The sequence below is a fragment of the Trematomus bernacchii genome, unplaced genomic scaffold (genome assembly GCF_902827165.1).
Source record: "Trematomus bernacchii unplaced genomic scaffold, fTreBer1.1, whole genome shotgun sequence".
Classification (NCBI taxonomy): domain Eukaryota; kingdom Metazoa; phylum Chordata; class Actinopteri; order Perciformes; family Nototheniidae; genus Trematomus; species Trematomus bernacchii.
The window spans coordinates 3368686-3396685 of NW_022987803.1; the positions used below are offsets into that span (position 1 = coordinate 3368686).

Sequence of the window (28000 nt, forward strand, 5' to 3'; positions counted from 1 at the left end):
GAACAGGAAAGTGGGACATGTGAAGGACCTCGCCACGGAAAGAGGGCAGAGGGCTTCAATACTTGTGATGTGGGGAACAGCACACATTCATCAACTCCTATAAATCTCCTGCTATCATGTTATCTTTAAATATGTGCTCTTATCTCATTGAGTGTGGAGAGTTCAGAAAGGCTCTTTTTTTTTTTACATTACATGTCATTTGTTAGAAGCGACTTACATACATTCGGTACTGCGGACAATCCCCACAGGAGCAATTTGGGGTGAAGTGTCTCAGGGACACAACGACATGCTGACTGCAGTGGGGTTTGAACTTGCTATCCCCTGATTCGAAGTCCAGCACACTATCCACTGAGCCACAGCCTCCCTCCGAGCCTTAGGCTCTGCATCACTAATGGTGCGTTCACACCGGACGCCAAGCGAAGATTCACATCGTGTTGAGTGTCACTCAAACTAGACATGCTAGTTTTCCAAAATATTGGATACATATTTTTTCCTGATACCCTATCAATATCCGAAAAGCACCTGTGAATATGTTCTTACTGAAATATACCTTTTAACATGCCTGATAGGAGTTTGTTGTGAGTTGGGGAATGCCCATTGGCTCACCGCAGTGCATCCCAGGAGAGAGAGATAATGCTGGAGAAACTGGGCCTGTGTCCCAGTGTGATGCTTTAAAGCTATTAAAGGGCAAGAGGTGGAGGCTAAGCCCTGCCTCTTCATGGCAGTGTCTGCACGATTCTAGGCAGTCAGAAGAGTCTGCTTCTGATAAACGCCTGGGGGTGGGGGGGTTCATGCAGTCTGTGTGTGGTCATGTTTGTCCCCACCCGCCTCAGCAGATTAGCAGCACAGTTAATGCTTAGCCGAGCAGAATGTCGAATGTGAGACATGTCTGTCAGTTCTGAGAGAATTGAACCATGAACACTCTGTTGTCTAACAGAGTGACTGCAATCCTTCTTATAGGTCAGATTTATCAAGCATCATGGTGTCTTTCCCAGAAATGCACTTATGTTCTATAATAAGGCCGATATCCCTTTCCATAACTACTACTGCATGATGCAAGGATTGTTTTTCATAATGGAAATTCAAAGGGCAAAAATAATGACAGATGAGACATAAACCTTGTACTATAACATCAAGTGTTTTATGTTTATTTTTGTCATCTGGCAGGTTTGGGCCATTATGAATCCATTGAAGAATTAGGCAGCTAAAAATAGCTTCTTACGGCCGGGGGCTTAGTGCACTGTCTGACACATAAACAAACAAATGGCAGTTTCTCTGCGGCCCAGCGTCTCAGGGAGTCATTAGTGGTGTGCAGAGAGGGGGACGTCGGTCAGGATGAAACAGAGCCCTTCAGCCTGGTGGAGCTTCAGAGTGGCAGGCTGCAGGCTGGTCCTCTGTGGGGCAGCTGCACGGCCGCAGACCAGCTCAAACTCCGGACACTGGAGCGGAGATGTGCATCAATCATGCCTTCCAAGAACTGTGGGCCACTAAAGAAGCCAAGGTCCTCCCGCAGACCGTCCAACGTGTCATTTCAGCCAACGCTGTCTCTCGTCCCCAAAATAGCCGCCGCTTGCGTCTGCGTTTTTATCCACAGAGGTTTCCACAGGGCTGGTCTCGGTTGCTCCTATGTCCCTAGGTATGCTCTGCACTAGGCTTCACTGAATACAATGAAATGTATTATGTCAACAGATTTCACATAACTGTATTAGGATAGTGGAAACTTATATAAAGTTCAACCTAATATTACTGCTTTCAACTAACCTAATACAGTTATGCTAAATGTGTTGATATAAAACATTTATTCATAGTCAATGTTTCAGTTTTTTAGTGTTCAGGCTGAGTTAGAGCGCCAGTGGGCACTAGGTACTTCTGCCACTTGTTTCACTGAAAAGTGTAAAAAAAGTACAGTCATAGGTATTTCCTTCAATAATTCGTGTTTGCCGCATAGACAGTAGTGTTTTTTTAAGCTGCTAATGATCATTTGAATATATGTTTGATTATTTGCTTTTTAGTTGACTTGATGAAGGTCATTTGTTCTCGTGTACTTTGTTTAGTGCTGTTTTTCCGGAGGTGTAATGTCCCTTTTGTTTTACCAGCCATGGGTGGAGCTAAGGAGACCACTTGTTGTGCACATGTGTGTTGAGACATGTTGCTTCAGCACGCTTTGAGGATATTTAGGGACACTACAGAAATTGGCATTTTATTTATTTGATCTGAGAATGATTTTCTCTGCATATTATGATGATACTCCTCTAGTTCTTTTGCTTTTAGGAGATATTGTAGCTGTTGAAATCACCCAAATCTCCCACTCCACTGCTCATAGTTACAGATTGAACAGTGTGAATGTGCATCATCACTAATAGCAACTATTTGTTCACATTACAAAGTCATTTGATCACATGTGAAAGAATCATTTCAATTGAGTTTTGAAGGGTAAAAAAAGAACACATTTTTGAATATGATGGAAAATTGCTTCTAAATCTGAACTTTCGGTTAAAAAAAACATTTGCATATGACATCACTTCCCTTTTGACTGAATTGTGAATAAAACAGCATAAGAAAATCCCTCAGTCAGTCCTTCCATGTTGGCTCTGAAAGATAAATGAACATGGTGCATACTGAGCGGCTTCTGTCATACTGTATCAAGGCACTCGGTTATCGGTTATTGTATTATCTCTCTAAGCCGGTTGGATGGACAGAGAGTTAGGTATCATATTCACCAGTCAGCCGCGCTGCTCTCAGTCATAATGAGTCGAAGAAATGGCAGTACACAGGCTTTTCTCCCGTCAGTGGACTAGACAGCACTGGAGGATGAATCTGATATATAAAAAAGACGTGTTTCCGTGTATGTCACTGCTCCCTTTGTTGTGTGAAAATTAGAGGACCAATATGTGAGAACAAGGAGTCCAGCTCTGACTGTGTGCTGCCTATAGAAAGAAAGATATAGATGCTTTCAGCTGATTATCGGATTAGTCATTTCCAGCCGTGATGGAAAAATCAATCGCTCAGAAGAATGTCACCGACCATAGCACTGGTGTGTGTGCTGAGCTGTGGTCTGGGTGTAATATACTGCTGTGATTTCAAGCTTCTGTTACTCTCTCTATTACAACTCAGTGTTTAAATCAAGATGAAATCAATCATCCCAGAGATAAATATTGATTTCTCAGTATCAACTGACTGAGAAGAGTGTGGCTGAGTTATATGAGCAGTATCCTTTTACTCTCAGCCCCCAAACTGTGTACGGTCAAAATGTGGAAGTGCCCAGTATAGATTATTAGTCTGATAGCTACAACCGATTTCTCTCATATCTGCAGGACCAGTGGTGGAAAGAGTAAGAGTACTAATACTACACTGTAAAAATACTGCATTAATAACAATACTTGATTAAAAGTATGACAAAAAATGTTACTTAAAGTATTAGAAATAGAAGTTCTTATTGCAGAACTCTAAAATATATGAAAAATGTTGAGGAAAAGTAAAGAATCCTCAAATACTTGACCTAAAAAATTATCAAAATTGCTGGAAATTTCAATTTCCTAAGATACTTAAATATAATTTTGGATAGTTTAATCTAAATAAAAGCATCGCATTTTACAAGTTTTTCTGAAGTGTAGAAATCTTAATTTCGAAAGTAACTAAATCTGTAAAAAAAAATGTAGTCAAGTAAAAAGTACTATATTTTCCTTTGAATTGTAGTGGAGTAGAAGTTTAAAGTTGAACAGAAAGAAAATACTCAAATAAAGTAGTAGTACCCAAAATGCGTACTTAAGTACAGTACTTGAGTAAATGAACACAGCTGACCCAGCCATGTGTAAAAAGATCATATGGTGTTAAAACTTCTTAAAATGTAGCAGAAATACAACATCAGTATGACTGCCTCACCGAAGTATATTTATGACCCCTCTGTGTTTTGCAACCAAGTGTTAAAAACCAAATAACACCTCTAACATCTGTCACACTTCCTCCTCCCAGTGAATATTTCCACTGTGACACTTGGGCGTTTGAAGGAGTCCAATAAATAAGCTTTCTCTTCTCAGGTTGAGTCATCAATACTGCTGCCCTAAAGCCGCCAAACCGCACTGTGTCACATCTGCGCACTCTTGAAACCATGACCTTTCATTCTGTGCCCTCGCACTTGATTTGAGGCAGTCGGGCTTGTGTTGGCGTACTTTGACAGATCTGACGCTACATGCTCTGCAATGATGCTTTACAGTAGATTATGTGTGCATATTAGGAATTATGTCGAGAGCTTACAATCTACATACACATGTTCAAATGACAAAATGCTGGGATTTGTGACCTTTTATTTTGTGGTTTTCAGTCATGTCAGGCGAAACGTATCTTTGTATGTACCTGCAATCAAATCCCTAAAATCAGCTGACTGATGCTTACTTCGTATCATCAGTCAGCGTGCAACGTGCAAACTGTTGCACATGGTTCAAACGGCTGTGCTATAACAATCGCTGTGAAATGAGCACAGTGGTTTCAGAAACCACTGCGATAAGAGAATATGGAGAGAGATAAAGCAGTTATGTTGTGTGCACTAAGGTCATCGATACCGCAGAACATCGCAGTGCCTGTCAATATAGTAGCATCCAAATCACAATATGTTTCTGGTGATGCTGCAGATATTAGGTTTTATGGTCTTGTGCTCTCTGGATGATGCTTTCATGACTTATAGTCCACACTTCATACACACGTGTCACTAAGATTATCAACTTATTTGATGATTCTAGTTTTTTCAAAGATTATTTGGCATTTTTATGGTAAATTACAAAAGTATTGGGATCTCAGAGGAGTATTTTGCCAGAGGAAAACATCTCAACGGTTACTTACCACCTTTCACGATTCTTTTAACTGCATCACACAGTCTTCCTCAGCAGATAGAGTTGCTTAGTTGTCATGGAGATGGCTCAGTTCAGATTGCTCAGTTTAGTTCAGGTACTTTTTGGCTTAGGACATACCTTCATTATTACAGTGTTATTTTCAGACCACAATGTTTGACGCTCCTTTGCATCAGAGACTCAGTAAAGGGGGGTGGGGGTGGGGGGGGGGGGTTAGTGGATGGAGGTGCAAACTAAGCGCAAGTCTTTGACAACTTCCTGCCCTGCACCACATATGTTGATTGGTTTTGGCTAGAAATGCACTTGGTCAAGGTTAGGAGAATGTTGTGGTTCTGGTTAAGATGTGTAACATTTCTTAACCAAAGTTGACGCACGCACACATTGATAAGAAATAGATGCGTAGTTATATTTAGACTGTGAAATGATGTTTGACTTTTCTTAATGTATCTAACCTGAACCCTGATCTTAACACTTCACTGATGATTGAGATGATTCTTTCTCTGTTTGAGCAACAGAGAAGCTGGAGGGCACAGCACTGAAAACACTGAAGCATTGACTTTAGTTAAATGTATCATGTCAACCAATTTCACATTACTGTATTAGGTTAGTTGAACATACTTAATATTATTGCTTTCAACTAACCTAATAGAGTTATGTGAAATCTGTGGACATTATACATTTAATTAAAGTAAACGTTTCAGTTTTTTCAGTGTGTTATCTAAAGACATGATGTTGCAATGTGTTTGTTAGTTCACCAACTCACCTCCCCTCACCTGTGTGTGTGTGTGTGTGTGTGTGTGTGTGTGTGTGTGTGTGTGTGTGTGTGTGTGTGTGTGTGTGTGTGTGTGTGTGTGTGTGTGTGTGTGTGTGTCTGTATATTTTCACCCTTACATCACTTCCTAAATTAGCTACATTAGTGTGTGCTGCTGCCAATGGGTCATCTAACCCACTATGGCCAGTCTCCGGGGGGGTAATGTGAGTGAGCTCAGCTTAAGTATTGGGACATATGAATGTGTTGCAGCCCCCCCCCCCCCCCCCCCCCCCCCAGAGTGAACTGACAACCACGGCTGTTCACACACCCCCCCCCATGCACTGCCTCCATGACACACAGGTTTAATGTGACCTGACGAATATCCTTAAAGAAAGGAAACCAGTGAGACAAGAAATCTGCGAGATAGTTCAACTCTTCAGACTGTGGCCGTTTCTCAATCTCGAGTACGCTTGCTTGGTAGCACAGCCGAGCCGAGCATCTTGCTTCAGAAGCAAGGCAAGAATACTTCCTGGCATTCGGAAAACAAAGAGTGGAACAGGCTAGCAAGTGTGCAGGTGTGCGTCATATGAGAGGCCCCGCCTTACATCTTCCGCCACAGATTTGGGGAAATTGGTCCGTGCGCAAAGCATTGTGGGGATTTTAAGGACGCGAAGTCTACCCATGTGCAGCCTCGAAATTTCCCCCAAACCAAGGACGCGGCCTCGGTGGAATTCCAAGTATGCTGGAGATTGGAACAGTCCTTTGGCGGCACTCGATGACGTAGCATCCTTGAAATATTGGCTTGGAAGCCAATATCCTCGCGATTGAGAAACGGCCTGTGAAGCATCGCTCTTACACTCGTAGTCACAGTAATTAAAAGCACATACATTTAAAGAACATACATGAATCAAAAAGGTGTTAATGGACATGTTAACAATGTTACAAAGCTGGTTAACAAGAAGCTACTTATCTGACAAGTATCTATCCTTTCCAAATGTAAGAATGTCCCCCATGTTTTAAAGAAAGTATTAGGCTTTCCTTTTCTAGCGAAGGTACATTTCTCTGAGGCCAGACGGTGAGAGAGGTGTTTGAGAGAGCGCTGGTGTCAAACATCCAGAATGAACTGTTAAAGTAGAAAACAAGAACCGTTAAGTGCACGGTTAAATAGGCGTGTTTGCTGTGAGCTGCTCTTCTGTGTGGTCGGCAGATATCTGCAGAGCAAGATGTGACACCAGCACATGAACATATAAACAAAGAAGAATTTGATGTGAAAAGGCTCCAGCGCGGCGTCCAGTTCTCAGACATGTTGGATATCTCTGTGCTGGTCCACGGTGTGTTACAATCAGTCGCATCAGTAGATGTTGTCTTTCATCTTCCTCACTGCCTGGCTCTGCAGCCCTTTGATCTCAGCAGGATATTTATACCATTGCTCTGGTTTTGCACATGTATGCATGTTGCTACAACAACAAGAGCTCTTGCATGTATTTGTAAAACTTGAGATGTTGCACATGCAAGAGCAGTGTGTAAAAGAGAGCTTTTCTTAGCCATATCAACAGAGCTGTACCCTCCAGCCCACACACACGTACACACACATGATCACACGCACACTCACTCTTAGCTTTGCACACATACATCCGTACAGACGTGGCTTTTGAAGGTTTTGACGTGGGCGATGCCTCTGTGTCAACTCTTTCCTGTGGGGAGACTTTCCACTTGCCTTTTTTCCATGTGTGCTTCGAGCGGGAGCTTTTTCTCAAATGTGATGGTTAAAATGTAACTTCAGCACACACTGAATGTATTGTTTCGAACTAAAAACTTCCACCCTGCCCCCCACTCTTTACTCCATACGTCCTATTATATCCTCATTAATAATGCAACACCTAATCCAGTCTTAATGCGAGCAGCCATTTAGCTTGCCAATCACTGGCCTAATTAACACCAAATATGCTGCTTTATTATTTATATATTATTTCAATTTTATTTCACTGTACAGCATTTAGCTTTGGATCTGTTTATCTAACTCTGTTGTACATGTACAACGTCTACAAGTTCTCGCTCAATTGTGTAAGTTGCACTATTGTATGTCTATTTTCTTTGATGTTTTAGTAATATTGTATGTTGCACTGTTGGAAAAACGTAGGACTTTCAACTTTCATGCAGAAACTATGCTGGAGCTCTTGTGCATTTGACAACAAAGCCTTTGAGTTTTTGAATTGAACTATATCTCTTGTTGACTCAGGCAATAGCACAGGAAGAGGTTTAGACAGGCAGGTTGTGCTGTGCAGGTGTACTAGTCATTTTCAGAGCAAATATCAAGCACAAGATTGAAAATCCAATAAGCATTTGCTATTTATTTTGTATTCAGTCAAATATGTATATGTGTCCTTTGTGGTGACTGTGATGTCTTGCAGTAATGTATGGCTGCTGTGGTATTAACATTATTTACATACAAAAACCAAAATTGGGTCTGAGTCATGTCGAGGCAAACCAAAATCTTGGGCAGACAGGAAATCAAATTTACAAATATCTAAATTGTCAGACATTTCAAAGACTAGATACAAAATGACACATGATTTCTTATATCTGAAGCCGGAGAGAGAGCTGAGACATTGCTGCAGACGCTGGAAAGCGTGGCCAGTCTATAGATAACCTCAGTGTTCCTATCACATGTGCAGCGCGTTACCATATAAGACAGCAATATGACTCACCCCGCTCACTGACCTACTATGTGGGAAGTCATGATTCATGCAAGCTGCATTTAAGCAGGCAGGACCCAAAAATACTCTGGCATGCCATCACACAAACACATACACAACTATCACACACACTCACACATACCTCACTTGCTCAGTCATACTCACCACCCACAGACACTGATAGGCTCAGAGGCAGCCGGTAACATACAGTGAGAGACATTAGAAAGTTGTCAGAGCAAAGACTGGAATAACAAGATGACTGGATCTGCCTTTTTGAGGTAATGCCAACGAGCAGCTGGCGCCGTAAAGGCTTCATTATGTTACTGTTGCTGTGATTTTGAATGGATATGAAGTTGTTTTTTGAGATACTAAAGTCAAGTTTGCAACAGGTAGCTTTAGTTTCAATGCATTTTAACGATGAAAAGAATTCCTCGAGAGCGAATGTAACTTCACTTAAATGAAACTGATTTGGTCACATGGTGAACCGTAGCTGTCGGTGGCGTGTTGATTTTGTAAGTGAGCAGATTTTTCAATTAGTCAGCAGAATATGTCTATAAATAGATTTTCGAGCGCTGGTGTTGTGATGTCAGAGTCAAAAACCTCACCAAGTTTGAAAGAGAAGTCCTAAAAACATGTCGTCAAGCTAAGAGTGCTAACCTGTCAGCTTTGTTCTGAAGTTCCTTGTTTGATGAATCAAAGGAATTGAATCCGCCAGAGACTTTTTACTCAAGCTTTCACTCTGTAGTCTTGGCTCTTTCTGATGTCATAGACATAATCCTGAATGTATTCTTAATGCAGATGATGGCTGCTCTGATAATGAGTTTCTTAGGATCTAATCCAGCTGTCTTTGATGGTTTCCATGCAGTTTGTGCTCCACACTAATTGTTTCTTTTAGAAGATAAATCTCGGGGGTGCTTTGAGTATTGATTCATGTGGTCGAGGTCACTGCCTTGACCTTTCCATGGCTGTGAGATGAAGTAGCTCTGGTGTTAATTAGGCCGACTGCAGATAGATGCAGGTTTGTGCAAGTGCCTTCTTGGCCATGCTCTCACAGCCAGACCCATTCATCAGTGTCAGCCGCAGGAGCAATGCATGATGGTCAGCAGCTCGCCTCACCCTCACCGCGGTTACGCCTGTCACCTGACCACACACCCTGACCTGGCTGTTGCTGAGGACATCAGACACAAGGTCCCTCCTCAGCTCAGACATTTAAATGAGATCCAGGACGTGATTCAGAGTCCTGTCGATTCATTCATGAGTCCCTCGTCCCTTGGGTTCAGGACTCGATGCTGTGTTGTCTTTGCTCAGTCCCCTGATCGAAGCCCAGGGAGGAGACAGTATTGATTTCCATCTAGATAGTAAAGCACTTGATCCATTTATAGATGGACTTAAGAACAACAACTCCAGCCTGAGATGACTGTGTCCTCTATGTGAGGTTTACCTTGAACTTTTATTCTGAGGGTCTTTAGCTTTAACGCCATACCTTTTTTAGAATGTGTATTTCAGGAGAGTTATGTTTTGGATTTGGTCACACATGAAAAATAATAATAATCTGGTGAGCATCAGCAGCGTGTCTCAGAAGTGTCTGTGTCGCATAATATTATCTGAGGATCAATATAAGTAACCCGGTGACCTTCTGAAAGGCTGTTTACCTTATCAGCATGAGAGGAGAATGAGGAAACTCTGCAGTGAACTTTCGGTGGTGGAAAGCATCAAAAGTTCTTGCCGTAAATCTTCTCTTACAATCTTTGTTTCTTCTAAATGTATACAAGGTGTACTAAAGAGCCTGAACAGCATGCTTTATCGCTATGAGACCAAAAGCTGCAGAAGGAAAACACACTGAGTAAATACAACACCTTTTAGTACTTGATCAAACCAGCCTTGTTTGAAGTCTTTGTTGATGCACATGTATTGGTATTCACAGGGTTTTGACTCAAGCCACTGAGGGCAGAGAGTTGTGTCAACCCATAGACAACAATGTAAACCTTATGAGGTTACGACATTACAGTAATAAACATCATTTATAAAGTGTAAGCCCGGATTACAGTCCCGTATTTACACTAGTTTTGAATAATTACATTCATTTGGAGTGTGAAACCATCTTTTTTTTACATTTAGATGTCTCAAATGTGAGGTAAAGAAATGAAAAAGTGATGTAATAGCAAAATAGCCAGGGAGACATTTCATTCAAATGAGTAGCTCCATCCTCATTAACATATTTTATTACCGCCCAGATAGACCAATCCCAGTTTAATCAATCCCAGCGCCTGATATCCCTATTGATGCTTGTAATGAACCATTAACACGTTTCTGATGAGCTCTGCAGTTCTCCCTGCAGCGGAGCACCCTCCTGGGGATGATTAGCACCACCTTTTGATAGATACTAAAGGAGACCACGAGTGGTGCATTAAATGTCTGATGTACCAGTCTAGATATATGATTCAACATTCTGGTACCATCCTAAACATAAACTATAATGTTGATCATACATGTAAACAGAACATCTTGTGATTTTCAGATGTATTGTTTGAAAATGATTCCTTTTCCAGAAAGTCAGTGTGCTACCTTAGCCTAGGTAATATGTATTTATCACAGAACTCTGCAATGTAGACTGTTAGTTTGGGGGTTACAGAATAGGTGGTCGCATTGCGGGAAATGTAGTGTTTTTATGCTTGATAACCCACTTCACAAACAAATGTATTACAGCCAAATTGTAGACACTGTAAAAAGTATTAGCTTTATTTCATCCAATACCGGCTATTAGCTTGCCAGGCTAGTGCAAGGTCCTTATCTGTTGCTATTTTTGTGCTTGCTACTTTATCAGCTTTTAAAAATGGAAACAAATGTCTTAGCAATATGAGAAACACTGGCACCAAAACTAACCTTAGGGTATGGGGAAGCAGATAGTTTCCCATGAGGAAATGAAACACCTCCAAACATATCTTCTGCATGTCACATTCAAAGACACATTACTGCGTCAATGTTGTGGCTGAAAAGCGTTTTGCTTGCATTAGTTTTACTTGCAACACACACACCTTGAAGTGGATTATGATTTAAATGTACCTACTTTACTTACCTTTCATCATCATCAACATCGTCATCATCATCCCCAAAGGAAATTTGTCTTGAAAGCCTTGTAGTGCTAAAAGGATGTTCATTGCTGTGGCCTAATTTGATAATTCCAATTAAGACCGTGTTCATCCTCAGTGTAATTACACTGCCAGGTGACTCATTACTCGCAGCTGGTGTTGGCCACATTCTGCTCCATGCAGATATATTTCCCCCTGTTAGAGGATCTGTCAGGACATTATGGAATTATAGAATGTTACTTGAAGAGTTGATTAATATATATTAGTTTAAAGCAAGGAGCCTTCATACTGTATGTATGAGTATTGGTTACTTTTGTGGCTGTGCCTGTGAGGTGCAGTGGTGGTTTCAGAAGGTTGCTGGTTCAATTCCCAGCCCCTTCAGTCAACATGTTGATGTATCAGATACAGAAATCCTTTAATTAATCCCGCAGTGGGAAATGAAGTGTTACAACAGCAAAGATACAGTGCAGAAGAAAGAATAAAGGAATGAAGCATTGACTTAAGTATTGAATGAAGAGGGAAGTTAATAAAATAAAAACAAATCAATGGTAAATGATAAGTAGCAGCATTTTTAAATAGTATGTGAACAAATAATAAAATATTAAACGAGCCCGTAATTTAAGACATTTCCAAAAAATTGAATAAATTGTCAAAAATGAAAATGTATATGGCGCATCGTTTGTGGTATGGCACAACAGCTTTACACTCTGTATTGTGTTGGTCTACCAGGGACTTAGGTGCACATACATGCATTTACCATGGAGACTTAAACAATGTGCTTTCTGCCTATCGCTGTGCTGTAGATGTAAACAGAGAAGTGCAGAAGAGGAATGTGTTGAAGTCATTGTTGCTTCCTGAATGGTGGATGATGTGTTTTTATGGAGCGATCATGACTCTTCCACTGGGGCTCAGCAGTCTGTCCGCCCTCGCTGCTTCTTATATTTCAGTCCTTCATGACCCAGCGCGGCCTCTTCCTTCCACACACCCTGCACATTATTCTGCTGAGGCCCAGGGAGACAACGATCTGCTCATAACCAACAAAAAAGACGAAAACGTGGCTTACAATGTGTGGTGTGTTTTTTTAGATTAAATAAAGTGACAATAAGCCTACATATTTTGAATCCTGAAATCAACTACAAGTTCTCTTTATAGGTGGTTGCTAAAAGTGCTGAAACAATGTATTAATGTATCAGTCAGCATTTATTGAGATTCAGATGATGTACTGTAAGAGGAGTATCTAGCAAAAATGCCAAACATTGTCTTGTACCAGCTTCTAGAATGCTGTTTCATATCAATTTAAATACAGAGCTGGCATCTGATTAGCTTAGCTAGCATAAAGGCTATGAATGTAATTTCCCCTAACAAATTGTAATATTTACATTTATGATTGTGGACAGATTTAACAAATGTGATGTAATCAGTAAGCTTCAGAGGTGTTAGTAAGTTTATTAACTATGGACAGGGTCAAGCCAGCCGTTTCCCCCTGTTTCCAGTCCTTATGCTAAGCTACGCTAGCAACGTCCAGCTCTTAGCTAAGCACACACACACACAAGACTTATTTTGTTTTTTCTCTTAGTACGTCATAATTGTAGATTAATTAATAAATTAACATTTGGATAGTTGGCACTATTAGCTAAATTAGACTCTGAATGGATACAATTGTATGTCGAAAACACAGAAAACCCCACACCGGAAAAATGTTGCACACTTAGACCCCGTTTACACGAGGACGATACGGGTTGTATCCGCATAGTTTCTCTTGCGTATAGCCCTTTCGTTTACACGAGGCCGTAACAAAACGATAGAAACGGACCCCGCAAACGATAACGGGTCCCAAGGTGGATAGATCTGCAAACGGAACGCTCTGGGGGGTCAAACGGCTCCGTGTGTACGCCTCTATACGATCATTTTCTGATAACGATGAAATAGCCCCGCCTCCCTCTCCCCACTTCTCCCTCTCCCCACGTCTCCTGCTCAGAGATCAGCTGCTGGGCTGTCAGGAGAGGGGGAGGAAAAGAGAGGCTCCGTTTATTATTCTTATATTATTATATAGAGTCGTTATCAATTTGTTTTAAAGCTCAATAAATAACAAAGAAGACCTCTGACCGGCACTTTTCTAATTTTGTCTGGAAGATTTAAACTTTAACAGACATGTTGACCGGCGAAAAAACATGTTAACGGAAACTCTGCCGCATGGTTCCCTCGTCCCTTGGAAGAGGCGGAGAGGTGGGTGTTTGTCATCTACTGGTGTACTACCGGAGAGATTTACAGCAGGAGCACACGCCGTCCACCGCGGAGAATAAACAGAAGGGTAACCATGGCAACCATGCTCCGGGTCTTCTTCGCTGCTTTTGGTGTATTTTGTGGTGGCAGCGCCACTTACAGGCCCGGCATATGTACTACAGCGTTTACAGCGTTTCCAGCATTTCCAGCAGTCTCGTGTGAACGGACACGTTAAATGAATCGAATGCGTGTGAACGGAATACTTTTTTGAAAACGCATACGGTGCGTAAATGCAAACGTTCCCGTGTAAATGGGATCTAAAGCTTAGGTTACTTTATCATCTATTTACCTCTAAATGGGACTATCGTTTACACGAATAAACCAACAAGTCCTTCAACTCATACGACCAAATGGGCCGATTGTTCAAGCCCTTATTACGACCAAATGTGTCGTTTCTTCAAGCGCGTAATACGACCTATAATTACGTTTTAAAGTTTTCGCCCACTAGTGCTCCCGTTGAAAGCAAACGTTACAGATGGTCGTATATTCACAAATAACCCTCTCTGTAAAATCCTAAATTGTAGGATAGTTTGGCCATTAAAATGCTTTTTGATTAGATTTCTAGCGAGAAGTGTATATTGTACTTTTAGAATCCACGTCCAGTCGATATGTAGGATCTATAGTTTGATAGATATTACGAAGATGATTTGAGGTTTCGCCAGGAGAACGTGTATATGCGGTAGCTTCCATGTAAAGTTACGGGTTGAAAACAGTATTTCCGGTCTCTACGTTTTCATAATAAAACCAATGATCAAATGATTTAACAGTGATATCTGCAGTACTCATCCACTAAAAAACATCAGTTTATCCTTGTTAATTATACGACATTAATTGGTTTAAATTGTGTACAATACTTTTGTGTTTTTCCCATAGGTTTTTCTCTTTCGATTCTGAGAGACACATTTCTTTTTTCAGAGGTTTTGATGCAGGTCGGGATATGGTGTTTATGCGATATGAAATCGGAAAACATTTAAAAAAAAAAATAATAATACTTTATTCTGAGTGTTCTTGCTTTTCTCTTTGGAAGTCATCACATAACGGCATTGTAATACACGGTTCGGCTGCATTAAATATTACACATCTGCCGTAGTTCTGTATTTATAGAGCCCTGATGAGAAGACTTCTAGACAAACAGGAAGAAGTGCAGCCGAAACTGAATATGTGACGTGGATCATAAATATATCAACAATTAAACAACATCTTACATTTATTTTCACAAAATACGTCTCCTTGCAGTATCAACATTAATTCGGCTGACTTTTATATTTGATCCAATTGGTAGATAGGTTATATTTACACCATAACGGTGCACAGCTGATAGAAAGGGACACCTAGTGGTTAAAAAACGTTATTGAATTTTTTTGTTGAAATTATGTTATATTTTGTTGAAATTATGTTATATTTTGTTGAATATGTTATATTTGATGAAAAAATGTAAATATTAAGAGTAGCCTACATACAAAACAGTGGGAAAGTAGAAGGTCAATGATAGAAATATAGAATAGAAAATATCAAGAAGATACTGTAGTGATCTCTACAATAAAACAGTTTAGTGCAGGACGTCCAAAGATATTAATAGGAGGATGTGCAAAACAGACAAACTAATAAGGCTTTATTTAAACATTAAAGAATACTTTAAGTTAAGGTCTTCTTTTGAATAAGAAAAAAACGTTGGGGGTATCCACAGATAAATATGAAGTCTGACAAAGTACAATCACCTTCCCTGAATTTGACTCAGGTGTAACTTAAAGGGGACCTATCATGCAAAATGCACTTTTGTACGTCTTTTATACATGAATATGTGTCCCCGGTGTTCCGACACCAAGTGTCAGAAAACACAACCCTCTCTATTTTCCTCCATACCCAAATCTCTAAAAAAGGGGCTGCAACGGATCTGATAAAAACTGATCCAGATTTGAACACTGTCCTGACGTCAGGACAGTGGCGCTACGGCTATTGGGCCAACTCCACCAATCAGGAGGAGACAGCCACGGCCATTGCCGTTCGAAAGAGCTGGAGACGCTGTAGTACATATCCCAGGCCTGTAGATGGTGCTGTTCTCACTGAATCTGCCCTTGCAAAAACAGAGCTAAAAAATGTCAAATTGAGCAAAATGAGGCATGGCTGAAATGCATGATCTGTTTGGTATTTTGAAAAAAAAAAAGTATAAATATGCCTTATATAGGTATGGTCCTACACTATATTATTCAAATATAGCATGATAGGTCCACTTTAAGTCTGATTTAAGGGTTGTTTATATTTCACATCATTAATCAGAATCTGCAAAGTAACTAAAATAAATGTAGTGGAGTAAAAATACCAGGTTAACCTCTGAATTGTAGTGGAGTAGTACATGCTGCTGTAACAAAAACATTTCCCAACTTGGGATCAATAAAGTATATCTTATCTTATCTTATCTTAAGATGATCAATGGCTACTGCCATATTTGCAAGATTTGCCTCTGAACCTTGACAAGTGCATGTTTCAGGCTTATCAATGAACAACAGGAGGGGTCACAGACATAAGACCAGCTGTTAAATAAAGCTCTTCTGACCTTAGCTGTCATGTGGGTATATTAATGCTGCCCATTATGGACACAAGCCATTTTCACCCATTTATTAATTATATGTTTTAAATTTGATAACACCACTGTGTTTCGTATCGTAAAGCTTTTGATTAAACTTTTGTTTATTCTGTTTGTTTTTATTATGCCTCCTGTAGCACCTTGGGATTGCTGTTAGCAATGAAAGGTGCTTTATAAATCGAATTTATTATTATTATTATTATTATTGTTATGTGTTTCGTATCCCCTAAACCTCCAGGGATGTACATAGTTTAATACTGGCAACTTCTAATTGTGGGAAATACGAAAACGTCTTATAAAACTACAATTCCCAGTAGAGACGTGCCATAGAACATGTTGCGAAACACACAATAGCCAGCATGTGTAGTTCTGGGGGGGGGAATGGGGGCTGGGCTGGACCCGTCCAATTCCAGTTTTGGATAGTCTGCCGTGGTTCCATTCCATTTCAAAGAGCTGTTGACGCTCGGTGTAACCTTGCCGCACTGCCACTCCAACATCCAATCACAGGGCTTGAGGACTAATCACGGGGTTTGTAAAGCAAGGCGGATGTTGTAGTCCCAAACGATAGCTGGGGATTCTGGGTAGTGTAGTGTCTTCGGAAACTCTGTAGTGTCTAAACTCCGAAAAAACTATTTGTTTCTCCGAATCGAAGGTTAAAAACACAAAAGCGTTGTACACAATTTAAACCAATCAATATTGTGTAATTAACATTAAGGATAAACTGATGTTGTTTAGTGGATGAGTAATGCAGATATCACTGTGTAATCATTTGACAGTGAGGGGAATACATCCAGTTTTATTATGAAAACTTCGAGACCGGAAAAACTGTTTTCACCCACGCTAACTTTACATGGAAGCTGCCCCATATACACGTTATCCTGGCGATACCTCAAATCATCTTCGTAATATCTATCAAACTATAGATCCTACACATCGACTGGACGTGGATTCTAAGATTACAATATACACTTCTCGCTAGAAATCGAATCAAAAAGCATTTTAATGGCCAAACTATTCCACAATCTAGGATTTTCCAGAGAGGGTTATTTGTGAATAAACATCCCTCCGGAGCGTTTGCAATCAAGCATGTTGTTTCTTACACGACCACTAGAGCACCTCTAGTGGTCGTGTAAGAAACAACATACACTTTAAAACGTGTCTCTGGGTCGTAATAAGGGCTTGAACAATCGGCCTATATGGTCGTTTTTTGTAGGAGGACAGGCTGGAATAATACTTGTTGTATTCAAGAAGACTTGAAACTAGCGATTGAGATCATAAACTTCTCAGGGAAATATGTATGATTAATTGGGTAATAATCAAGTATTTTATTGACTTCTATATTCTGGGACCTCTATTTGCAACCTGTTATACAAAAAAAACTAGAACAACATGTGTTGGTGAGCAATCAATCGAAACAAGGACAGTTAGGCAACAGCAGGTACTCAGCTCCTTTCCAAAGTCTGTACTGTGGCAGTGCACATATACCTGCGCTATAGTTCCTCATATATAGCTGTCTGCAGGTCTGTAGCCACATGAGTGTGGCTCAGACTCCCTCAGATCAGCAGCTCTCTCCAGGAGCAGCCAGTGGTGAACCCTGCAGTCAGCTCTGGAGCAGACTCATCACCACCACGCTGTGCTTTCATCTGCGCAGGAATGTTAGTAACTCACCGAGAAGATTGGCGGGATCAGTGTTAGTGTGGCAGAAAGAGCTGCCGTCAACAACTGACCCTGGAAGTAGAAAAAAAGAAAGAACAAATACTTTGCATCCATCAGCACTTCTAATTAGAAACCTGCCACAACCTGCTACTTTGTGGTGTGTGTGTGTGTGTGTGTGTGTGTGTGTGTGTGTGTGTGTGTGTGTGTGTGTGTGTGTGTGTGTGTGTGTGTGTGTGTGTGTGTGTGTGTGTGTGTGTGTGTGTGTGTGTGTGGGGGGGGTGGGTGGGGGGGGGGTGTGTGTGTGTGTGTGTGTGTGTGTGTGTGTGTGTGTGTGTGTGTCATCCTTGCATTTTCCTCCCACTCTAACAAACCATCTGAAGCGAATGTGCATTCCAGGGTGGAAATAGCATGTTTGGATTGCTCTGAACCTCACAACCGCATCTGGAAACATTATTCTTGGAAGACAGGTCATTATCATAGGAAGCCAACTGAGAAATGTTTGGAGGAAATAAGCAAACTGTACAACAGTCAGAGCAGTCAGAACCACAGAAAGGCTGGACTGACATAGTGTTCCACAACAGCCCCCTACACAAGACTGCTACAATCAAACCATTACTCTGTCATATGGCCTAATATTAAAACACGTTAAAGCAATTTATGGCTCAGTGTAGCCTCGCAAAGCCAACCCACATTTCTCACTTCCCTCACTGCGGACTAGTTTCAGTAAGTATTTGTGTCAGATGTCATTTAGGCTGTACAGTAAATAGTAGATGATTGACAAGTTGATGAGACGTCAGTGTGGCCCCTTGTTGCACCTGATAGGATGAGGCACCACTCACTGCACTGTGATGAGTCTTTGCTTGTGGTTTTTTAAAGACTAGTCAGGAAATGCTCTCAACTATCACCCAAAATCAGTTTCTTTACAAACCTGAGGTCAAAAACAGGTCATCTAGTCACTGAGCATATTTCATCTGAAAGGCCTGGCCTATAGGTAGTCATGACATTTGAGCGTTTCAAAAGGTGACACGTTACATCATGAACTAAAACACACACTAAAGCTGGCTTGGATCACTCTGGCTTTCAGAGTGTGAAGGGGATGTTGTCCAGATGTTTTCCAGACTCTTTTTTAGGCTAAGCTCATCCAAGACTTCAACTGCAATCTGTAAGGCTTTACAAATCCGATAATATAATGAAATCATACAATAATGTCATATATCACAGGTTGTAAGGGATGTCATATCTTTCCAAAATTGTTCATTTTTGCATTAGCTTAGTAAATACTCCCAGCAGATAAAAACGTTTTAATTGCAAAATATATCACAGACTCACATTTTTACATTACATTGAATGCCATGTGTTGCACGGTAAATACTTTTATACCCAACAACTTTTCTATAAACTGCAGCAGTCATACAATGAAAGTCCTAGTGGGATTGTCTAAGTTCTACTGGTGTATAGAGACATGATGCTAACTGTGACACATTTCACAAACACCTCAGACAATCATTTATTTTTTCAAGCACTCTTGGGTATTTTCAAATTGATTGATTGCCTATGGAGAAACACACAGCCAGTGATCAGGGCCTGAGAGCTGTCCTTCACTGCATGTCCACCCCCTGCCTTCCCATTTACACGGTGAGGAGCACACAGCCTCTGTGAGCGAGCGAGACAGAGAGAGAGAGAGAGAGACCTAGAGAGAGCACACTGTTATTTATTTAATTTAGTTGTAAAAAGTAAAGTAAGAAATCATTCCAATGTGTACTATAGGACAGTAAAAAAAAAACAGTTTAAAAGGAGAGTGATTAGTAAAATATGCATAATTAGAAAGTAAAAATGCTAACTAGGTAACATAAGATAAGAATAAACCAGTTTAAATGATTTGTTATTGGTTGTGATCATATTCTAAAGATGTTTGGATTATTGAAAAGTATACAGCTCCCTTTCATCTGAGTGTTGAGAGCTGTATCTATACATTCATGTGGTGCTCAAAGTGCACCAGATTGATGCATTTCACTTCAACATTTAAAAAAAATCTTCCCGGGGGTGCATGCCCCCAGACCCCCCGAGAGGATGTGAGATCCACCCCCAAATAAAGCAGGTTAAAATAATTAAAGATTGAGAACCACTGGAGTAGGGCGACAGAACGCTCATCGTCGGCCAGACATCCATCGACGGCCAAAATCGGCTTGGTGTGTACAGGGCTTAAGACGCCTCCCAATCTCTATTTTCACACCTGCAGTGTAACCATTCCACCTCCTCACCATCTAGTGGGGTTACCAGATCATATGGCTCTGAGTATCCTAGATAAAGGAAACTCATCTCTGGACGTTGGGTTCTTTATTTACTTGAGAGGTTAGCTGTGTTTCCTCTTTCCCAGTTGCACTTCTCCTCTTGCTAAGCATTTTTTATACATAAAAGTATGAGTCAGTGAGAGCTTCCTTCCTTGCTAACACCAGAAAGTTCACATGTAATATGTTTTGATTTTTTCAACACGTAAAACATGTCCTAGATAGAACATCTGGTTAGAATTATTATTCAATTAAAAGGTAACATATAAGAAGCTTACATGGCCCATTAGCTGTCAATCATACAGTCAACATCGAGCGGTTATCACAGAATATTTTCAAAGAGAAATGAATAATCACTGTGTAATCCTCATTTTCTAGACTTCCACATTTGTCTCATAGCCAGCCACATTCAAACAGAACACCAATGGAGCTTTTTGGAAGAAAATATAATTTGGAGTATTGTATAAAACTAGAGCAAAGGGACGAAAAGGCATTATTTATTGAACTAGTACGTATTATTTCAAGGTCAGAATGATTGAGGTGGAGTTTGATGCCTTGGGAGTGTTTATCCTTCATTCTAGAAAAACTGTGAAAAATCACTGTTTAAAAAAAGAAATCTCCTGCCAAACAACCTCTGTGGCACATTCTGAAGTTTCTGTTCCTCAATATATTGTAAAAATAATCAACTTTATTTATATGGCAACTGTCATAACATAAAATGTGGCTCAAGTCGCTTTACAAGAGAAATTAGTCATTAACTCTTGTATTTAAAAAGGTACAAAAACAAACCATGTATTAGAAACAGGTATAGAAACATACTTTATTTTTTGTGACAAATACTAAATAATATAACATTACAATAAAGAGGTATATTAGTTTAGTTTTTTATTGATTTGATGTATTAATGCCACCAACACACGACATGTTGCCTCGCTAAGGAGTCGTCGCAGTACACTCGGTGAAATGACCTTACATACATTTCACAATAAAGCATGATCAAACGAATGCTTCGCAGCAGCAGGGGAAACAGTGCATGTTTTACCCTTAGCTGTAGATTGAGTCTTTATTTGTTGGGTTAAACTTTTTTTAAAGCAAACGGTAAAATTCCACATTTTCTTTTAAAGCTGCATATATGCAGTGTTCGGTGTAGTCACATAGGTTACAGTGTTTATTTAACAGTTCTTACTCTTGACTACAAAACATCCTCTGTGCTATCATTTGGCTCATGTCTCAGCTGCTCAGAATACCTTTACACTGAGTCGTTCTTAGATTGAAAACACATGGATCTGTAGAGCACAGTAATACAGAGACAGCACTTTACACTGCAGTCTCCTGGCTCCCTTTATTTGACATTTTTGGTTTCTAAAAAAAGTGATTCTGTATGTTTTAATTTGTTGATGGGATAACATGTGATTTAATAATGCAGTGGTTAGTGTGGGATTGGACTTCACTCTTTTGTGAGTCATGCATAGATATGTTATGTTTGACCACGCTGAGCAGGGGCATGCACGTGAGAATGAGAAGAATATTTTGCTCATTTGTTCACAACAATATTTTGCATATTTGTACACAAGCTACCTCTCTTAATATCTGCACAGCTTTCCACTTTTCATAACAATACTGCACATTTTTTTTTGTATTTTCTCTGTACGTAATTTCATCTAAATAATTTTTTCTTACAATTTATCTTCGTTAACTATGTTTATGTATGCACCATGTACACCAAGGCATAATCCTCGTATGTGTAAACCTACTTGTCAATAAACCTGTTTCTGATTCTGAAAATGTTGTTTAAATGTTAAAGGGGAGCGATGATGTGCAGAGAGCAGTGTGTGTGTTGAATCATGAGGCGGGGGCTGATGTCAGCCCTGCGGTATGTGCTTGCTGGGTTTGGCTGTAAGCTGACCCCCCTCTGTTGTGCTTCTATTTCCAGGGCGTGAGCGGAATGTCCGTGGATGAGAAGCCTGAAGCCCCCATGTATGTGTATGAGTCGACAGTTCATTGTACCAATATCCTCCTCTGCCTCAACGACCAGCGGAAGCAGGATATCCTGTGCGATGTAACCGTCCTGGTGGAGGGGAAGGAGTTCCGCGGGCACCGCTCCGTGCTGGCCGCCTGCAGCGAGTACTTCCTGCAGGCGCTGGTGGGCCAGGCGGAGAATGGCTTGGTGGTCAGCCTTCCGGAAGAGGTACGACTATCAAACACACTTTGTCCTGCACAGTTTTTCCTTTCCATGGGTCGAAGTGCTATTGACCTCTAGACCAGGGGTAGCCAACACGGTGCTAGAGGTGGCTACCCCTGCGGGCACTTGGTCGCCCGCAGGGGCAACGTGAGTCGCCCGCAGGGGCAACGTGAGTCGCCCGCAGGGCAATGTGAGTCGCCCGCAGGGCATGTTCTAAAAATAGCTCGCCAAGCAAATCCAAAATGTTTAAAATACACAAAACAAAAAAGGAAATGTAATTAAAAGAATCTACCCTATGCATAAACGAAACCTCAATCATAGCGAAGTTTATCTACTTAGAGTGTTAGACTCTATATCTATCTAACACCCCTCCTCCCCCCACCCCCACAATGAATATCGACCAATCACGTTCTTGCTTGATTTGCGGGACCAGCGTTGCAGTCTGGCAGAAAAGCAATGTGGAGCGGCAGCTCACCGCTTCATAAGGAGTTTAACCTTTCCTTCTGGCAGAATCTACACAACACAGCAGCCCCATTGAACAGCCTAGTGGTGCCAGCCTATACAGCACATGAGGGCCAGAGTTTTACTCTGTGTGTTGCAACTTGCATATTTATTTATTGCACTTGACGCACACACACGCATGGCGTAATCTCCACCTGGGACAGGGGGGACATGTCCCCCGCTCTTTTCGAAATCCCGTCTGTGTCCCCCCACTTTACAAATATGTTTATTATTATTTTTTAACGCAAGCCGTCATCGCCACGGAGGAGCACACAGCCTCTGTGAGCGAGCGAGACAGACGGAGAGAGCGAGCGAGAGAGCTAGGGAGGGAGGGAGGGAGAGAGAGAGAGAGAGGGGGAGACAGAGAGAGTGAGCGAGAGAGCTAGGGAGAGCACACCTTTATCTATTTAATATAGATAAACTAAGAAGTCATTCCAATGTGTATAGGACAGTAAAAAAAACAAAAAACAGTTTGAAAGGGGAGTGATTAGTCAAATATGCATAAATAAAAAGAAAGAATGCTAACTAGGTAACATAAGATAAGAATAAACCAGTTTAAATGATTTGTTATTGGTTGTGATCATATTCTAAAGATGTTTGGATTATTGAAAAGTATACAGCTCCCTTTCATCTGAGTGTTGAGAGCTGTATCCATCAATTCATGTTGTGCTCAAAGTGCTCCAGATTGATGCATTTCACTACAACATTTAAAAAGAATCTTCCTGGGGGTGCATGCCCCTAGAGGAGGTGAGGACCCCCCTAGAGGAGGTGAGGACCCCCCTAGAGGAGGTGAGGCCCGTCCACCCCCAAATAAAGCAGGTTAAAATAATTAAATTGCATACATGTTCTTTTAGTAAACACTGAAAACGGGTCCCACAGACCCAAACAGCACACAGAGGTTAAAGGTCAGCATAATGTTAAAATGTGCTAAATGTATACACTGCAAAAAAAAAAAAGAGGAGTAAAAGTAGCTCACGACTTGTTTTATTTTTTTAAAGTAGCCCTCACCCTAAAAAAGGTTGGTCACCCCTGTTCTAGACAATGCAACTCTAAGACCCCATTTACACGGGAACGTTTGCGTTTACGCACCGTATGCGTTTTCAATAAAGTCTTCCGTTCACACGCATTCGGCTCAATTAACGTGTCCGTTCACACGAGACCGCTGGAAACGCTGGAAACGCTGTAGTACATATGCCGGGCCTGTAAGTAGCGCTGCTGCCGCCACAAAATACACCAAAAGCAGTGAAGAAGACCCCGGAGCATGGTTGCCATGGTTGCCCTTCTGTTTATTCTCCGCGGTGGGCGGCGTGTGCTCCTGCTGTACATCTCTCCGGTTAGTCCACCAGCAGATGAAAAACACCCACCTCTCCGCCTCTTCCAAGGGACGAGGGGACCATGCAGCAGAGTTTCCGTTAAAAAAAAATGTCGCCGGTCAACATGTCTGTTAAAGTTTAAATCTTCCGGACAAAATTAGAAAAGTGCCGGTCAGAGGTCTTCTTTGTTATTTATTGAGCTTTAACACTAGAACCACCAATCGGGTCAATTTGACCCAGAGCTGTTTTTTATTGTATGTAACTTTTTTTCAATAAAATATTAAAGTCTTCCAGTCCGTGACTTTTCCTGAAAGTGTGTTATGTAGCACCCTATGTTGTTAAAAATTGTCAATATGAAGTCAGATTGAAGAAATCGGCCAAAAAATTACCATTCATACCTATTTCCGCCCAGCGGGTCATATTGACCCCACCCCTTTTCATATAAACATGACGTGTTGCTATAGCAACGCCTTTTGTCTACTGCGGTTCCTTATAGATTGAGCGATAGATTGAGAGATAGAGAGATAGATGGATAGATATATTGATAGATAGTTATAGATAGAGAGAGAGAGAGATAGAGACAGTCTGTAGTGAAGGAGTGCGCTCCCGCTCACGGGAGACTGCTCGCGCTGCGCTCCGCAGCAAACAGCTGTGGGGCGAGTTGAAAGTACGTTATGCTGGCCGCGGTGTCTAAATAATGCTTCCGGGCCAGCGGGCCATTTATAATGTCGAGCCATATGAAAAGCTGAGAGTCCACAGATTCTATTGGTATACGTTTCATCCCTGTGCGATCAAAACTCACTGTTCAATAAAAGAACATTTTACCTTGAAAATCAATGCATTCTAATAGCGGGTCAATTTGACCCAGGTGGCGGTTTTAGGTATACAAAAACCTCTGGCGGTTCTAGTGTTAAAACAAATTGATAACGACTCTATATAATAATATAAGAATAATAAACGGAGCCTCTCTTTTCCTCCCCCTCTCCTGACAGCCCAGCAGCTGATCTCTGAGCAGGAGACGTGGGGAGAGGGAGACGTGGGGAGAGGGAGGCGGGGCTATTTCATCGTTATCAGAAAATGATCGTATAGAGGGTTTGCGGGGTCCGTTTCTATCGTTTTGTTACGGCCTCATGTAAACGAAAGTTAGTTGAAGGAAATAAACGTAATATTATTGCTTTCGACTAACTTAATACACTTATGCGAAATCTGTTGACATAATACATTTCATTAAAGTCCATGTTTCAGTTTTTTCCGTGTGTCCACCCTACAACTTCAGTGGGAGAAAAAAAGCACAGCTTAGAATGCAACCATTGGTTGCTAAATTGTTATGACATAGAAAAAAGCAATCAGATCTAAAATAGGATGACTGATGGTTTTCTGACTGATTAAGCCATCAATGGAGGTGTGACATTAACTTTTTGCAAATGCTTTGGTCCATGCAACAACTTTCTTATGAAGTTCATGCAATCATATAAATAATCACCCACTCAGCCACATCTCAAACTGACTATAACTGCTATACATGGAGCTAAACTGACAGCCACACTCCTGTACACTCCTACATCATCAATAGATGTGTGCTACTGAGGGGATTCTGTTCACTGATATTGTTCATACTGAACAACCTTTCAAATCTCTAGTTCAGTTTATCTGGCGACCAAGAGAAAATAAAGAGACATTATTGCATTTGAGTAAACATGGAGTAATATGGACTTTTCAAAATATAACATTTGGTGAGCGTGATTCTGAATCATAAGCGTGACAGAAGAGATCAAATTCTGTTTGCTGAAGGCAAGTAATGCTGCTCTTATGAGAATATTTATCCTCTCTAGTTTCACAAACCGCTCACAAAATGATCAGCAGCAATATTAATGGGTACTTGTATATCATTAGAAGTAAATGTAAGCCGCGTTCAGCTATGTCAAAACATCTGCTTCCTTTCACACAACTTGTGCAGATGAATCCAAGTCTCTTTTATTCAGTTGTATGAATCTTCTTGCTATCTTAATAAAAAGTAAAAAAAGTAAAAAAGAAACGTAATGTTTTAGGAAACATGCATGTGTCTTTGAATTAGTACCTTGACAAATTGATTAATGACCCTAACATGAAACTGAATATGTTGTGTGAGAGTTTGTTGATATATATTGTTTATACAGTTTTACTGTTGTTGAATGAGCCAAGCATCTACTTCCATTCATCAAGACATGTCTTTGTTTTTTTATTATTTTTCACCTTTGAGGCATGAATGAAAGGTTTTGCGACTGCAAACTGCAAGCTTTTTCTGTCAGTATAGAACCCATGGAGGAATGTATTGCTTCAATCAACTACATTTACTATAAAAAAACTTGGTTCAAATCCACATAAAAGGTGAGAAATGTAACCTTAAGCTGCATCAGCATCTTTTTTGTTCTATTCTGTTTCCAGTGGCTTTTGCAGGCATGATATAGCATAGCAGCAAACCAGATTTGAATTCATGTGCCGTTCACTGGAGGACAAAGACTCAGTTAAAGGTGTGAGAAGTGCATTATTGAGCCTACAAGGCTGTGATTGCCAATTAGCACCTGTCAGCTGCCTGCTGTCGTTGGTGCCAGGTAGCGCTCCGCGGCGAGATTAGCGCCACCTCGACTCAGCGCTCATCAGGTTTAGCAACACTCCTCACTCCTGCTCACCTCAGCTCTCACTCTGTCACATCATCTGATCCCCTTCAGAGCCCCTCCACAGAACACATGATGAAAGCACCCCGCTGACGTATTGATGTCACAGCGACACACACACATACGCGTACATACATGTGCTGCTGTGAAAACTGGGGCACATCCCGCATGTGCTGTGGAGTCAGGGCCAGCGTGCATTAATAAAGTAACGCCTGTCAAACGACTTTGTCACTGCGCTCATTGAAAAGGAAGTCAGCCTCAGATTGTCGTCTTATGTAAAATGAGCATCAGGGGCTTTTTTTCACTCCTTACCTCAAAGAAGGACTGCAGGGACCGGCTTCTGCATCTCTTTCATTCACTTACTGCAGGCATGAATAAAACATGATCTGCTGTGTGTGTCAGGTGTGAGAGGGAATGTGGAAAGTAACATCTTTCACTGAGTGTGTCTTTAGTGTGCCAGAGAGTGAGCTGCTCCTGGTGAGGTTTGAACCAAGCCTTCCTCCCTTTGTCCCAACCTGTTCACTTCAACAACGTTCACACTTTTGTCTTATGGTCCTTACACACCGAGCCGATTTTCGGCGTCGATAGATGTCGATAGATGTCAATAGATGTCGGGCCGTCGATGAGCGTCGTGTCGCCCTACTCAGATTGGTGTGTACTGCACCGTCGTGTCTTTTCGGCCGTTCCGACACCTTTCGTCGAATCGGTAGGCTGTCGGCCAAAGAAATCACTCTGATTGGCTGTTCAGCTTAGCGAATCAGTGCATGAGAAGCGAAACGGAAGTGAGGGACCCAAACAAACTATTAAGAAGGCAAATCTGAGATTTCCTTTAACTCCAGCTCTCGACACAGGTTCAGGAAAGCCCCATGAGCTTCTCGCTGTAGAGTGAAAATGGAACGCACACGCTATTTGTTGTTTGTTTATATCACGCAGTCTGTTCTTCTTCTCTCGGTGTATCACGCAGTCTGTCTTCCGGTTGTTGCCTCTTTTGAATGACGAATACACACTACCGCCGCCTGCTGGTAAGGAGAGTTATTGCCACTCACGCATACGCAGTTCGTACGTGCAACTTGGCCGTCGGCTGAAGTCTTTGCGGTGTGTTCCAGTGCGACACATGGCCAAGACGCAGAGACGTGAGGCGACGTGAGCCAACGTTCCG

At 41.2% G+C, this 28000-nt stretch overlaps 1 protein-coding gene across 3 annotated transcripts in view; it reads left to right on the plus strand.

Annotated features, from left to right (window-relative positions):
* The window catches only part of bach2b (BTB and CNC homology 1, basic leucine zipper transcription factor 2b), a 92386-nt gene that overhangs the window by 38378 nt on the left and 26008 nt on the right, over nucleotides 1-28000 (plus strand). For 2 of the 3 annotated variants that reach the window (XM_034150473.1, XM_034150472.1), the window contains one exon: nucleotides 22125-22379. In XM_034150473.1, coding sequence (XP_034006364.1) covers nucleotides 22137-22379 — 243 coding nt within the window. In that variant the 5' untranslated portion in view covers nucleotides 22125-22136. Of the gene's footprint in view, nucleotides 1-8279; nucleotides 8570-22124; nucleotides 22380-28000 lie in introns of those variants that run through there. The other variant, XM_034150474.1, reaches the window with a different exon arrangement.